Below are 13,892 nucleotides of genomic sequence, written 5' to 3' on the forward strand. Positions count from 1 at the left end.
TCCCTCTCAGCTTGTGGGGGACAGGTGGTGGAGCAAATATTGACTATGCAGACAGTGCAGGTCCCCACACAGGAGTAAGTGGAATGGCCTGACCAAATGTGTGACTCCATGGAGATCTTCCGTTGGAGCAGGCTTCTGGCAGGAGCTCTGGTCCCATGGAGTGAGGAGCCCACGCCAGAAGAGGTTTTCTGGCAGGACCCGTGCCCCAAACGGGAGCTACAGCGCCATGGTCAGTTCCTGAAGGGCTGCACCCCATGGAAAGGACCCACTGGGCTGGAGGAGTTTGTGAGGAACTGCAGCCAGAGGGAAGAACCTGCACTGGAGAAGTTCCTGGGGAAATGTCATCTGTGGGTTGGACTCCCCACTGAAGCAGGGGAAGAGAATGAGAAGGAAGAAATGGCAAAGAAAACATGTTTTGAAGTGATTGCAAGCCACATTCACCATCCTTGTGCAAAGATCAGGTGGAGGAGATGTTTCATGATTTGTTCATATTTCTCACTGAAGTATATTGATTAGATTGGCAATGACATACATTCCTATACTCAAGACAATGTGTTTGCACACGATGGCACTGCTGGGACATCTTCCCGTCCTTATCTGGACCAACAAACATAATTTGTGTATTTTTCTCCTGTCCAGTAGAGGAGGGCCACTGAGACAGCAGCTTGCTGAGCCCCTGGAGGACAATGAAAGTCAACACACCACAGGTTCTCAAATCCTTCTTCCAGGTCAGGTGCTCTGTAGCAGCCACCTTGAAGAGCAATGTCATCCCTGCTGATCTGGCTTTCCTAAACAGCCTTGCTGCACCCACCACAGCACTCTGGAAGCTCCAGCAGCACATCCCCATCATCCCATGGCTCTGCAGCCAAGGCACTGAGGAGAATTGAGGCTGTGCTGGACAGGAGCCCAGGCAATGTGCACCAAACCTGCACTTCCCCAAACTGCAGCCTCTGCAGTTCCCAGGACAGATCCTCCTGCACCATCAATGGCACCAGCCCTTCCAGCACCCTCCCTGCAGTGCCTTTTAGTGCCACCCAGCCAGAGGGACGTTTCCTGCACCTGCCATTGCCTGACGAGAGCCCTGGGGAGCAGCTGCCAGAAAAATTGCTGAGAGATCTGTCTTGCCCATCTGTTGGTTTTTGGTTCACTCTGCCGCAGAGCTACTTCAGGGTGGGTCTGCTCTACAGTAGTATACTGCTGCATCACCTGGCTCTGCTGCCAGGATCTGTAGTGGGTAGCTGTTCTTGGAGCTCTCCAGTCTTGCCTTAAAGCGATCTTTGAAACCTTCATAGGTAGAACCGTCCGTGGAAATCCATTCCTTACCCCGTGGGCCCTGACGGTACCAGTTCATGTAGTATCTGCTCATATCACCTCTCTCCATATTGCACTTGAGGGTGACTTCATTTCCCTCTTGCACCGTCAGTCCCCTGGGGTTCTGCTCCAAGGTCACCTGGCCAGTGACTGCTGCAGAGAGCAAGAGCAAGCCAGAGTCACTCCAAGATCCAGCAAAGGTCAGGGCAATGCTGGTGGGGCTTTGCACTGGCACTGGATCAGTGCTAGGACAAAATGCTCCTCTTTCAATCCGGCTGACACAGATGGGCAGAGCTGGTGGCAGCTAGCAAGCCTCACAGGGAAGGAGACACCACATTTCCCTCCTTGGCACAGTCAGACAGGAAGCTTTCTCTAATTTTACCAAAAGATGCAGGAAGCATTTGCACCATGAGGTGGCAAATCCCTTTGTCCTTGCCAAGACAGGATGGTGAGGCACCCACTCTCCTGTCCCTGAAGCTCTTCTGGGAGAGCAGAGCAAAGACAAAGGGCTGTCCCAGGCAGTGGGGCTTGTGCCCTGTGCTGCCATGCCCCAGCTGGTCTGTGCCAGAGGGGCTGCAGTGCCCCAGGAGCAGTGTCCAGTGCCAGGGCAAAGCGCTGGGCCCCGAGATCTGAGTGCAGCAGGGAGGTGCCCAGCGTGTGCCCAGGCTGCAGAGGAGGCAGCTGGCATGGAGGTGCCCAGCTCAGAGGCACAAGAGGAGCAGGGCTGCTCTCCCCGTGCTCCACAGGCATGGCTGGGCAGCTCCAGCCGGGGCACAGCTCTGGCTGCCAGCGCTCAGCACAGCTCCCAGAGCCCTGCAGAGCCCAGGGCCACGCTCAGCTCCTGGGGCCATCAGCCCTTGCCTTCACTTACCTACAATGGGCAAGAAGCCCACGCACAGGGCTCTCCACATGGCCAGGCCAGCTCTCAGTGGCCTCTCTCCATCACTGCTGTGCCTACACAACATCTCTGCCCACACCTGCCCTGCCTGGGCCTCTGTCACTGCTCTCAGGCCCAGTCCCTGCTGGTCCCTCCCTCTGCCTGTGACAACACTGAGGGGGAGAGGTGGGGCACCAGGAGCAGAACTTGAAGCTCTTGGTGCCTTCCTGGCTGTCTCTCACCCTGAGTGGTCCCCATCTTTCTCTTAAGCCTTCTCCATATTCACACTTTGTGTGATCCTGTGAAAGAGCCTTAGGCTTGCTTTGGAGTGGCTCAGTGGGAGCACTAAATTGGGAAATTCCATTCCTAAACCACAACAGCCTCATTTGGCATCCAGTGTGGGGCTTGAAGAGTTGAGAAAAGATCAGATCTGCCCAGAGTGGGCTGGAGACCAATCTGATCTCAGCATTAGTTGTATCAGGTATGGAGCCACTGGTGCCAAGGCTGCTGGGGCTGTTCCTGTGGCTGTGGGACCCAACCCTGTGTATGTTCCCAAAGGTGCTCCCCATGATGATATTGTCCAGGGCTGTGGGCACAGAGAAGGGGATTGGGAAGAGGACAGGAACTCTCAGCCTCTAGAGCTGGCTCCTGTCATGTATTAGAGAAAGATATTTTCCCAAGGATGATCTAGTAGTGCTCCCAGGCAGGTGGAACTCCGTGGCTATGACTGTTAGATGTGCCCACCAGGCTGTGGTGTCTCTACTCTGTCTCCTTGCTGGTTATGTTTCAATACAGGTCACAAAGGATGAAGTGCCCTGGTTGTGGGAGGCTTTGACACAGCCAGGAATCAGTTAAAGCCCTCCGTACAGAAATCCTGGACTTGACATCTATTTTCCAAATTGTGCCTTTGAAAGACAGACATTGCGCGGAGCTCTGTATGCCCCAGTCCTTCATAGATTTGCAGGGACAAGATCAGGTTCTTATTACTTCAGTTTAGACCGTATCTGCTGACTGAAATATAAGGGGAAAAGAGAAAGAGAACTTGCATTACAGTCAGGGAACTAACTATACTCCTAATAATTTTCTGTTTACATTGGATCTAATTTTGTCAGGAGCTTTATAGGGTTTTGAGAGACTAAACATATGTGTCAGATTATGCCCAGTAGTTACAGGAATATAATTATTACATTGTACTTTTAATGTGGTATAAGAAAACCTTAAGGGTTCAGCTGTACTAAAAGGTGTTTAGTGTTGCCCTTTCTCGTGGTGTTCTTCATTCTGCTTTCCCATGTAACCTCTTAGAGAGAGCTTTATTCTTTCAGGATGCTTTTAATGTTCTCTGCCACTGGAGAGAGCTCTCACCATTTTGACTCAGCAGGGCAGATGTCAGATACCACACTCTGTGTGTGAGACTCAACAAGGGGGAGGAAAATGTGCTTGAGGTGAAAACTTTTGTCAAATTACTTAAAAAATTTTATCGGAGGTCTGTGTGTGGGTCTTCTTTTCACAGAAAGGCCAGGATAAACAACAATTCTTCCATGGCATTTTTTTTTTTTTTGTGCTAGAGAATCAAGGTATTACTTTATTCCTGCCAAGATGGGCAACAGAAATAATTTCATTCACACATTGCTTGGGTTGTGCAGAGAAAATCCTTCCATCACATGAGGTTTTCAGTAGAGTTTTCTTGTCCTTCTACAGTGACAACCCAGGGAAATTCATTGGTTCCATGCTCATTGCTCCCAAGTTCCACAGTTTGTAGTATTTGAATTCCTATTGATCCCTTCACCTTTGATGCTCTTTTGGTTCTCATTCTTGGTTCTCTCATTGATCTTTTCCCAGACCAGGTGTCTCTGACCATGCCAGGGTTGATGTTTGGAGCTGATGTTCAATAATGGTCATTATCTTTTGTGTATCTCCTGTGTTGATCCCAGTCTGCTGGGATGTGAAGCTCATCAGGCCTGGAGTGCTTCAGCAGTCCTTTGAAAAGAAACTTCAGTTCCTTTCCCCCTGGGCAAAGCTGAACTAATCCCCTCACTATAGGTATATAAAGAAATTTTGAACTTGTTCTCATCGCTCCCAGTATGAGAAAGGTGTGACAGAAACACAGAAGGATTGAGGCAGGAAGGGACCTCTGGAGGTGGCTGGGTGTCCCCTGCTCTAGCAGGACTGTCTGGAGCTGTTTGCCAAGGACCATGTCCAGGTGGCTTTTGTATGTCTCCAGGATTAGTGGCTGAACCCCTGGAGATTTGCACAGGCTCTATGAAAAGGATCAAACATGGATAGAAATTAATCTGTTGGAGGATAGGCTAGTACTGTAAAAATGTATTGTACCAAAGAGTTCTGCTTATAATCATTCTCCATTCTTTTGGTATCATGGGATCCTTAAAAGGACAGTATTGTTTTTTCACATGTTGGGATAATTCATCATGCAAATGTGCTGCTTTAACAGAGGGTATTTTAATGTGGAGCACAGTTGCTCTACAAAAATTTCCTCAGCTGATTGCAGGTGGCAGAACTGCAGATTCTCTTTCCTTCTGTGGAATTACCCACACTGACACAATCTTACTATTGGTCTGGAAACCATTCAATTCTCCTGTTTTCTTAAGCTGCATGTTCTGCATTGCCAATGCAAAGTGAAAAGCCACTGCTTAGTGGGGACAGTCTGGGACCCTGTCATGAACTGAGGGCTTTAGGTCAATGAAACCCCCACAGCCAGAGGTGTCAGCAAAAGCAGGTTTCACACAGATTTGCCAAATTGTGGCACTGTCCAAAAGCAACACTCACTCTGCAGCTTTACTCCATGGATGAATCAGGGACAGGAACATAACAATGGAATTAATTTATCAAAAGATTCATGTGGAGACTGGGGGCAAGAAAGGGGCAGAGCTGGAAAAGGGAGTTCCTCCCAGTGAGTCATGAGGCGCACAAAGGACTCCTCTGCTTTCTAAACTCCTTCTAGAGGAGGCATGGATGGATCCAATCCTAGTCCCAGACTTCATCAGGAATTTATGACTAAGGGATTATAACAGCTCTTAAACATTGACCTTTCCCTCCTGTGCATCTGATTCCACTGGTTTGGTCTGAGGGAGTATTCTCAAAATAGAAATCTGCCTGAGAGGTTGGGAAAAGGTGTGGAGTGCTTGAGGAAAAGATTCTGGGTGTCAATGGAAAATGAGGATAGAAATATTGGTGAACAGTTCCCCCTGATTGATGTTCTGGTGGTAGAGTGCACTAAATGAGCATTTCACTGGATTTGCATTTGCCATGCAAATTTCACAGAGTTTCTGCAAGGGCTGAGGCTCTTCCCTGGTGTCTGCAGGGCCTGAGGGTCTGAGCTGAGCAAGCTCAGTGCAGCAGCCCTTGCTGTGCCCTGTGCAGAGGCTCTCTTGAAGGCGGCAGGAGCTCAGGCAGGGGGAGCAAAGCCTTATTTCCCACCCAGGATGTGGTTACCTTGTGTTTTCAAATGCTGCCTGGTGGAACTGAGTCAGAAATGGTGACCACAGCATCCTGCCTGTAGCTTGTGAGAGGGGCATGAGCTGGGGAAGGTGTGGGCTGGGCTCTCTTAGGTAAGAACCAAGTTCCATGGAAACTATCACTCCATCAAACCCCCCCAAATTATTCTCTGGTGGCCTCTTCCTCCTATCCCTGAGTGCAAATCAACAGCAGGGTTTCTTCTCTGCTGACAGGAGCATTTTCCTCCCTCGTGCCTTCAGCCAGGACTCTCCTCACTGAAGCTCCTGAATGTGCCAGAGAGACCCTTCCCTGCACAAAGTCTGCAAAAGACAAATTCAGCCAACAGGAAATCTTTTTTTCTGATCCCAGTAGGTTTGTAGGGCAGTTGGATTTCCGCAATTCCATCCCAGTTTGAGAACAAAAAGCCCAGAAAACCCACAGCATTTTGGTCTAGCACAACTTTATTTTTGTCACTACTGCAGGAACCCAAAATGGACATGCAATCCATTTGGCAGAAGAAATAGAGGCTTAATCAAGAAATTAATAATACCTGGTTGAATGAAATCTCTCCAGAATCTACAGAGCTCCTCTTTCTCCTCTACACACTTTTGGGTATTGAAATTATCTAAAACCGAGATCTAGAAATGGCAGCTCCTGGGCTGGAATTGCCTCAGCAGTGCTACTCCAGTTCCACAGGCAGTAACACAACATGCCTGGCAAAGGTGCTTTTCAAAGGCCATCTATCTGCACTGAGCACTGGAGGTTTCAAAGCTATTGAAGCAGGTTGGATAATTGTGTGCAAATGCTAGAAGACTGGGGAGAATCTACTTAGCAGGAGTATGAGGATAAATCCACTCTCCTCAGTGTTCAGAGGAGAGGAAACAGCAAAAGCACTTAAAAGTCTTCAGTGTAAATCAGCTGGCCAGGCAGGAGTGAACAGTGTTGCATGTCTTCAGGGGAAGGTGCTGCCTTGTGTCCTGGGTGGTCTCTGCCAGCAGCTCTGGCCCTGCTTGTTCCACCCCCTTGTGCTGCTGGTTCACGTTCTTTCCTGCTCTTCTTCGGGTTCATTCCCCATGTCTGGAAGAGCAAAGGGAGGTTTAAAGTACATTTAATGACATTGGGCCTCTGAACCAGTGTTTGAGTTCTGTGAGCTCCCTTACCTCAGAAAAGAAACAGCTTGATGCTGATGAGGGCATTGAAGGCGATGCTCTTTGCCAGCAGGACTCTCAAACCCAACACAGCCATGGACAGCATGTTCACTCTCTGCCCTCCAGCATCTGCTCAGTGACCAGAGAAGAGGGGAGAGATCATGGTCCAGGTTTTGATGTTGTGATCTTGGCAGGAAGTGGGAAATCCACAGGGGACATTTTCAGGGAAAGCAAGAGCAGCAAAGGAACAGCCAAGAGAGAACATGGCATCAACAGGGGAGCAACCTTGGAGCAGCAGCTTGTGTGTGCTGAATGTGTTGTGTTCTGAGTCCTCTGCCCTGGAGAAAATACATTTCCATGCCTTTATCCCCAAAAGAGCAATTTCCCCCCCTTTATCCTCCAACTTCACACCCTGTTTGGGGAACTCACCTTGTGCTGAGGGCTGTTGCACACCCACTTACTAGCCCCTTCAGCACCTTGAATGACCTTCAGGACTACAGAAACAATCCCAGAAAATATAAAATGGGATTTAGTAAAAATCCTCAAAACGTGCCACACTTAGAAGTTTTTGTTGGTGTTGGATAGGCTGTTCCAGGTTGTGCTGCAGCAAGTTTGCTGCAACAGGGTGAAATGTGTAGTCATAAGGAAATGCATGTTTTAATCAAATAGATTGTGTCTTCCCTCTTTCTCCCAAAGTTATTAAACTGTTGAAACCATTTTTTTCAGATCCGTTGAGACATCTTTCAGCTCTCCCTGTTGAAATACCAAATATCTTTCTGCTTTCTGCTGGCTGCCCAGGGCAATGCTGAGCAGGAGAACACCAAGCCCCACAGAACACTGTCCCTAGTAAATTATTGCACCTGTGCCACCAAACTATACCTGGCAGTATTGTTACCATGCTGCTGTCAAACTTGTCTGTGCAGATCACCTCTGTTGTGTTCTGTTCCTCAGAGCTGATGTTCTTGGTATGGAAAATCGTTGGTAAAGGTGTTGTTTCCACAGTTGCGCCACCATCTTGTGATTTAGTTGATTTCTCCACAATAACCTCTAGGAAAGAAGATTTTGGACTGTATGTAAAAAATCCCATGGTTTGGACAGGACTGATTTTACTGCAGGCTTCCCCACATTCTGAGTTACTTAAAACTCATGTATATTCAGCTGTGACTAATTTGTAACAATCCCATTTAATGTCTTGTATGTCATTATTCCTTATCATTAGAGGTACAATAAAGAAAAGAAGATTGCTTAAATTCACTGCCAGATGTCTGCCAAGAAAACTACTGGTGACAAAAGAATTTAATTGCCCACAAATCCCTGTGGTACCATGATTTGTTTTTAAAGAACATGTCTGCCTCTAGGTCAGGTCACATGTGGAGAATCAAGGGAGATCTCAAAAGCAATGTCAGGATTTACCTCAGATTAGCAATTTGAATTAGTCTAAAACCATAGAACTGAAAGGAATCCTCCAGCAGCCCTCCTTGCCAGAAAGGGCTCAGCTTATGAAAGGCTGTCAGACACATCCAGAAAGATTGACGAGTCTGCTTTGACAGGAGCATCCTGAGGGGTCTCTTGGGTAAAGAGAGGTGCCTGAGGCTTTTCATTTTGTATGGTGTCTGCCTTGCAGGCGGGTCCAGAGATCCCTGAGCTCTAACATTTTGTTCATCCCAGGGTACTGATGGAAGTTTGATCAAGGAGCTCAGATTTTACACCCTTTCCCCATCAGCCCCATGCCACTGCTGAGGAACTGAGGTGAAAGCCAAATTGTGCTGTGCCACAACTTCATGGGTCAGCTCTCCTGATCCAACAAGCAGAACTACACACTTGTCCACACCTCCAGCCACCAGCCACCCACCAGAAATCCAACATTTCCTTCCCATCTGTTGTACCAGGCTTGGCCAGAGCCTGTCAGTCCTGTGCATTCTGTGTTCTCTGAGAAGGCCTTGAAAGGCTTTTCATGTGGTCTCCTCTCCAGGCTTTCCAAACAGCCAGAACACAAACAGGCTGCTTCTCTGCAATAGCTCCTGGGCAGGATCATCAGCAAGCAATAATGTACACAGTGCGACTGTGGTTGAGAGAGCAGAAGATTTGTTTTATCTGACCCCAGAAGGCTCACTCGAGTCCCACTTGTTCTCATTCCCTGACAGTACAGCCATGAATTCCTAACACTGCTTGCTTCTGGAAGGGATTCCTGTTTTATGTTCTGAAAATTTATTTCGAGGAAAAGTTGTTCTTCTCCTTTGCTTTCGTCTTATAAAGTCATGGGGTAATATAATTTTTATATTCCAGAAAGCAATGGGCCTTAGCATTTAAAATTTATGTTTAATCTGGAATAACGCAACCCTGACCAAAGGAAAACCTTCTCTGTCCTTAACTGAGCCTTCAATAGAATATGCCTGGAGTATCCCACAGTGACACTACTGGTTGCTATTTTATGCCATTGTGATGTAGTGGTATTCTCAAAACTACTAACATAACAATAATAGAGTATATTATATTATATAGTATATAATTATTATATTATTATTTGTCGTGGTTTAAGAGGAAATGAAGTTTTTTGTGATGGTGTGGGCAAGCCAATCGGTGTTCAGATTTAATATTGGCACCTGGTTTGTCCACTGAGGGCATGGATACGCCTCTGAGAACACAGGGGTTAAAAGCTGTGATATCCTAGGGGAACTTCTTCTTTGAGTCCCGCTTGAGACTGAGCAGTCCTCCCCCCTGCCCGGCCGAGCTGGGCAGGGGGGGAGGGGAGCCATGTGGCCGGAGAGACAGGTAGGCCAGGCCTGGGCCCAAAGGTGGAAGAGAACATTACATTGCAAGGGCTTCGGGCAGCCATCCTCCATTTCCCCCCCCCGGGGAGAGGGAGAGAGAGACAGAGCTGGTGCCTGTGATAGTGGCCCGGCGTGAAGGAGAAGGGGGGGTGCCCAGCAGGGCAGCCAGGCATGGGAGTTGACGAAGTAAACCGGCAGAGAGCTTGTGACTTTTAACCCCTCTGAGGAAGATGAGAACCTTGCAAAAGCTGAGTCTTCCTGAAGTTGATGAGATTGAGAAGATGTTGAAATTGAGGAGATGTTGAGAAGAATTCTAAGTGGGAGGAGATGATGGAGTGGCTTTGGGCTGGACTTTTCTTGTGTAGCCACAGCAGAGCCACTGGTGTTTCTGTGACATAGAGACTGCGTTCTAGGGGGAGGCGATGGCTCAAAGCCAAGAGAGTGCAGTGATGTAGAAGAGTAAACAGAGAGGACGGGTGAGGAGGGTGGTAGTAGTGCCCTCCGCTTCGAAGAAGAGAAGAAGAAGAAGACGATCTCTGTTCAAGAGACCCCTCGGCCCCAGGGGGTGAAATTTAGGGGAGACAAGTGTCCCAAAAGGAGAAGGACTGTGCTCCCTTTAGAACTGGTCAAAGTATCCTTAAAATGAAAAACCCTAGAAGCAGCTCTGATCCATGTGCAGTGGTGAGAGCACTGGACATGGAAGGGATGTGGCGCAAGAGAGACTCCTCTCTTCTAGAGAGACTGAGAATCGATTATCTGAAGGGTGGCAGTAGAATTAGAAATTTAGTGAAGGGAAGAAGAAGAATTTAGAAAGTTTTCATCTTGTGTTCTATGTGTTTTGTGTGTCTTCCTTTGTAGTTGTAGGTTAATAAATGTTTTTTTTCCTTTTAACCTTAAGTTAGAGCCTGCTTTGCTCTGTCTCTGATCACATCTCACAGTAGGTGCCAAAGAAAGAAGTGATCTCGTGGGGGCACTGGCATTGTGCCAGGCTCAAACCTTGACATTATTAAAATATAATATTATAGTATATTATATTATAATATAATATATAACTCACATACATATATAAAATGTACAATATAGAATTATGGTGAAATATAATAATGTATATCTTAATGTATGCATGTCAAAATGCATTTTTGTAGTTCTCAAAGGAATTCAAAACCAAAAAGGGGAGGTTGCTTACATCCTGGAAATTTTGTCTTCAATTTATTATTTCATCCGACTTGAAAGGGACTTTGATTCATGGGGCCCAAGATCTTTTACTGTCAAACATAATTCCAGAGTCTATGATCAGATCTGAAAATATCCTGTCTTTAGCTATAAAAAGAAAATCACTGAAGAGCATGGAAAGAAAAGGTCTTACTCCAGAATGGTTAATTCGCATTCCTTTGTCCCTTTGGAACTGGAAGTGCACTGAGACTGTTCCTTAATACACATTTATTCCAGTGCAACATATCCTACAGACATGGAGAGATATTAGACAGCACCCAAGGCAGTCCCACATCTTTCTGGAAGGAGAGCAGGAGGTTTTAGGGATGCACAATAACATGGGACGTTCTTGCCGCACTTCAAAGTCATGTAGACCTCTGAAAGCACAGCAACAATTCCTGACGGATGCACCTGAGGCTTTAGGATCACAGAGATCAACATCAAAAACCCCTCTGCCACCCAACATTCACATTTCCCTAGAAAAGCTTGCGGTGACAGGCACCTTTATTGTTCATCATGGAATTCCAAAGAAAGATAGGAATAACTAAGGCTTGTTATAATCCCTACTGCCCACATTGCTCTTTTCAGAACCCACACAACTTGGCAGCCAATTGTCTTCCATTCCAGGAGCTCCTGGATATGAGGCACTTGTGAGAATTTAAACCCAACACTATTTCACCTCCTCCCTGCTCTGTCCCCAGGGCAGTGGAATTCCTTACCTGGGCACACTGTCAGTGTGTTGCCAGTGTCAAACCAGAACTTCTCCAAACAGGAGTTACAATTCTGTCTCAAAATTCCTGAAAACCACTGGGAGCTCTTCACTGAGCTCTGCATTCCTGCCCCAAGTCAGTCAGTGCAAGCCCACTGGAGAATTGGACACTGGACAGTAAATTTGGGCCAGAGTGCTGCCCAAAGTGGGAATAAGTTACCACATGCTAAGCAGTGCCCTGCTGGTGTTTGGGGATCATGGAATAATGGTGCTGTGCAGAGTCAGCCCAGTTGTTCCTGGGAAACCTTCCTGAGCAGATCCAAGCTGAGGGTTTGGCTTGAAAGCCAGGCTGGAGAGGGAGTGCATTCAAGGGATTATTGCAGCTGAAAATCCTTTCAGTGAACCCAAACCATTAAATTCCCTTTTACATCCCCAAATTAATTTTAAATGAAGTTTTAGAAATAAGGCAATGCCACTTACTTGGTAGAACTGTGAGAATCGTCCCTGGTCCAGTTGCTGTTGTCACACTAAGCTAAGACTTATTCTAATAACTCAGTCTTTTCTCATGGTGTTCAAAACTGTTGTAAATCAAGAGATGGATTGCTATTTAGGTGGCCTGATTGTCCATTAGTGCAAGTCCATGAGTGCATCCAGAGGTAGATTTACTCTGTAAACTGAAAATGGAAAAAAATTACTTGATTTGTTAATTGATTTCAGTTAGCTTAATTGAGTATAGCATTTTCAACTTCTCCCTTTCTTCCACCTTTTAGAACCTTCCTGAGCTCTTTTATTTATCCAGGATAAAAGGAAATATATAAAGGATGTTCAACTTCTCTTCTGCATCATTAGAGTCACCCATCTCCTTTCTTTCCCAAAATACCTCACCTTTAGTCCTTCTTTGGGTTTTTATACTGGTCTTTATGCTTTTTATATCATTGTGGTACCCCCAGCCCCCATACACAGTGAGGTATTTCATAGCAAAAACTTTCTCAGTTCCAATAAACAGAATTTTGGATTATACAGGCAGTCACATGACTTCTTATGTGGCTTGAGATTCAGTGTACCACATGAAAAAACACCATATTGCTTTCAAGACCGGATCTAAGATTATATCAGACAGGTTGAGTTGTATATCAGAAATTGGGGATTACATGACACCTCTGAAAAGTCTGATGGCGTTAAGCTGGATAGAAAGCAGGAAAATAATCAGTAGGGTTTTTTTATTTCAAAGCATTTCTGAAAACTCTCCTGACTTGCTGAAAGCTGTACCTTTTTTCCCCCCTTTTTTTCAGTGCTCAGAAACAGGAGGAATGTGCCCTCTGCTCTCTAAGAATTTGTGCCTGGGGATCATTTAGTATTGAATAAAAATCCCAGTATTGCCGAGTAGAGCGTGCCTGGGCTTGTCCAGCCTTAGTGCACTGAGCTGGAGGTAACTGCTGGGGATATTTCACCTCAGAGACACCTTTGGCTCGCTGGCAGTTGCAGTTAGGCACTCAGAATGAGTCTAAGCAGAGTAGAAACTCAGTTTACCTCTAGTGGAAAAAGTTCAGGCAATGGTGAGGAGAAAGAAAGTGGGTTCTGCCGGAGAGTTAAATCCAGAGTTAATTCCAGGGTGATACAGTTCTGAATCTCGGTAACAACTCCAACAGACACCGACCACATGGTTCCAATGCCTTTTAAGCCCACAGGGAGGGGGGAGGGAGAGGATAGGTGACCACCAACCAGGTGGGAGGGCAAGGGTCTCAGGGGACAATGACACCTGGACAGGCCAATGACCCCAGGTCTGAGAAGCATCTTTTGAACTTCTGCCAATCAAACGACGCCCTCACTGGAATGTGGAACTTGACAGACAGCAGTTAGAAGGAAGACAAGGGAGCAGGGGGACGGGAAGTAGGTTGGCACACCTGAGAGACAGGATCACACCGCAACAATTTAGTACCTTAGAAAGTCTTCATGGTGTTTTAGGTAAGAGGTCAAAGTAGGTAAAATGATTGTACTTTTTTGTGTAGGGGCACTGAAACCTTGGGAGTGAGGATCAAAGAGTGAAGATTCTTGTTCTTTATGCATCTGCTCCTGGCTGCTGTTGGACCTGAAATTAAAAGGATCATTGTTCTTACCAAAATCTTCCTCTGTGCTCTGAGACAAAGAGAAGAACACAATGATGAACTTAAATGGAAATATCTAAATGCAGAAGTTTCCTGCCCAGTTGTTCAACTGGAGCTGGTTATCAAATGTCTAAAATGACTTGTCTGTGAGAGCCAAGGTCTCAGGTTGAATGGTCAGGAAATTGGCCTGGGAAATATAGGAGTGGTTTTCTGATGTTTGAGTAATTCTGGGAATCAAATTGGTGTACATGCATGCAATTGTCTGAGGAAAAATAGATGAACTAGGGCCACTGTGTTTTCCTCCCT

General features: G+C 46.5%; 1 long non-coding RNA gene and 1 gene segment (V, D, J or C); both read right to left on the reverse strand.

The window, feature by feature from the left end:
* Positions 1-1,152: 1,152 nt before the first annotated feature.
* On the reverse strand, positions 1,153-2,328 carry LOC108963019 (Ig heavy chain V region 441-like). The segment is given in 2 exon segments: positions 1,153-1,464; positions 2,183-2,328. Coding segments are annotated over 2 exon segments (393 nt in total).
* Positions 2,329-6,101: 3,773 nt separating this feature from the next.
* On the reverse strand, positions 6,102-12,221 carry LOC127060855 (uncharacterized). The gene is made up of 4 exons (XR_007780229.1): positions 11,962-12,221; positions 7,669-7,836; positions 6,802-6,918; positions 6,102-6,718 (listed from the first exon to the last, which is right to left on the reverse strand). It is a non-coding gene; the product is annotated as an uncharacterized LOC127060855 (long non-coding RNA).
* Positions 12,222-13,892: the final 1,671 nt, after the last annotated feature.

Source organism: Serinus canaria, chromosome 27 (genome assembly GCF_022539315.1).
Source record: "Serinus canaria isolate serCan28SL12 chromosome 27, serCan2020, whole genome shotgun sequence".
Classification (NCBI taxonomy): Eukaryota; Metazoa; Chordata; class Aves; order Passeriformes; family Fringillidae; genus Serinus; species Serinus canaria.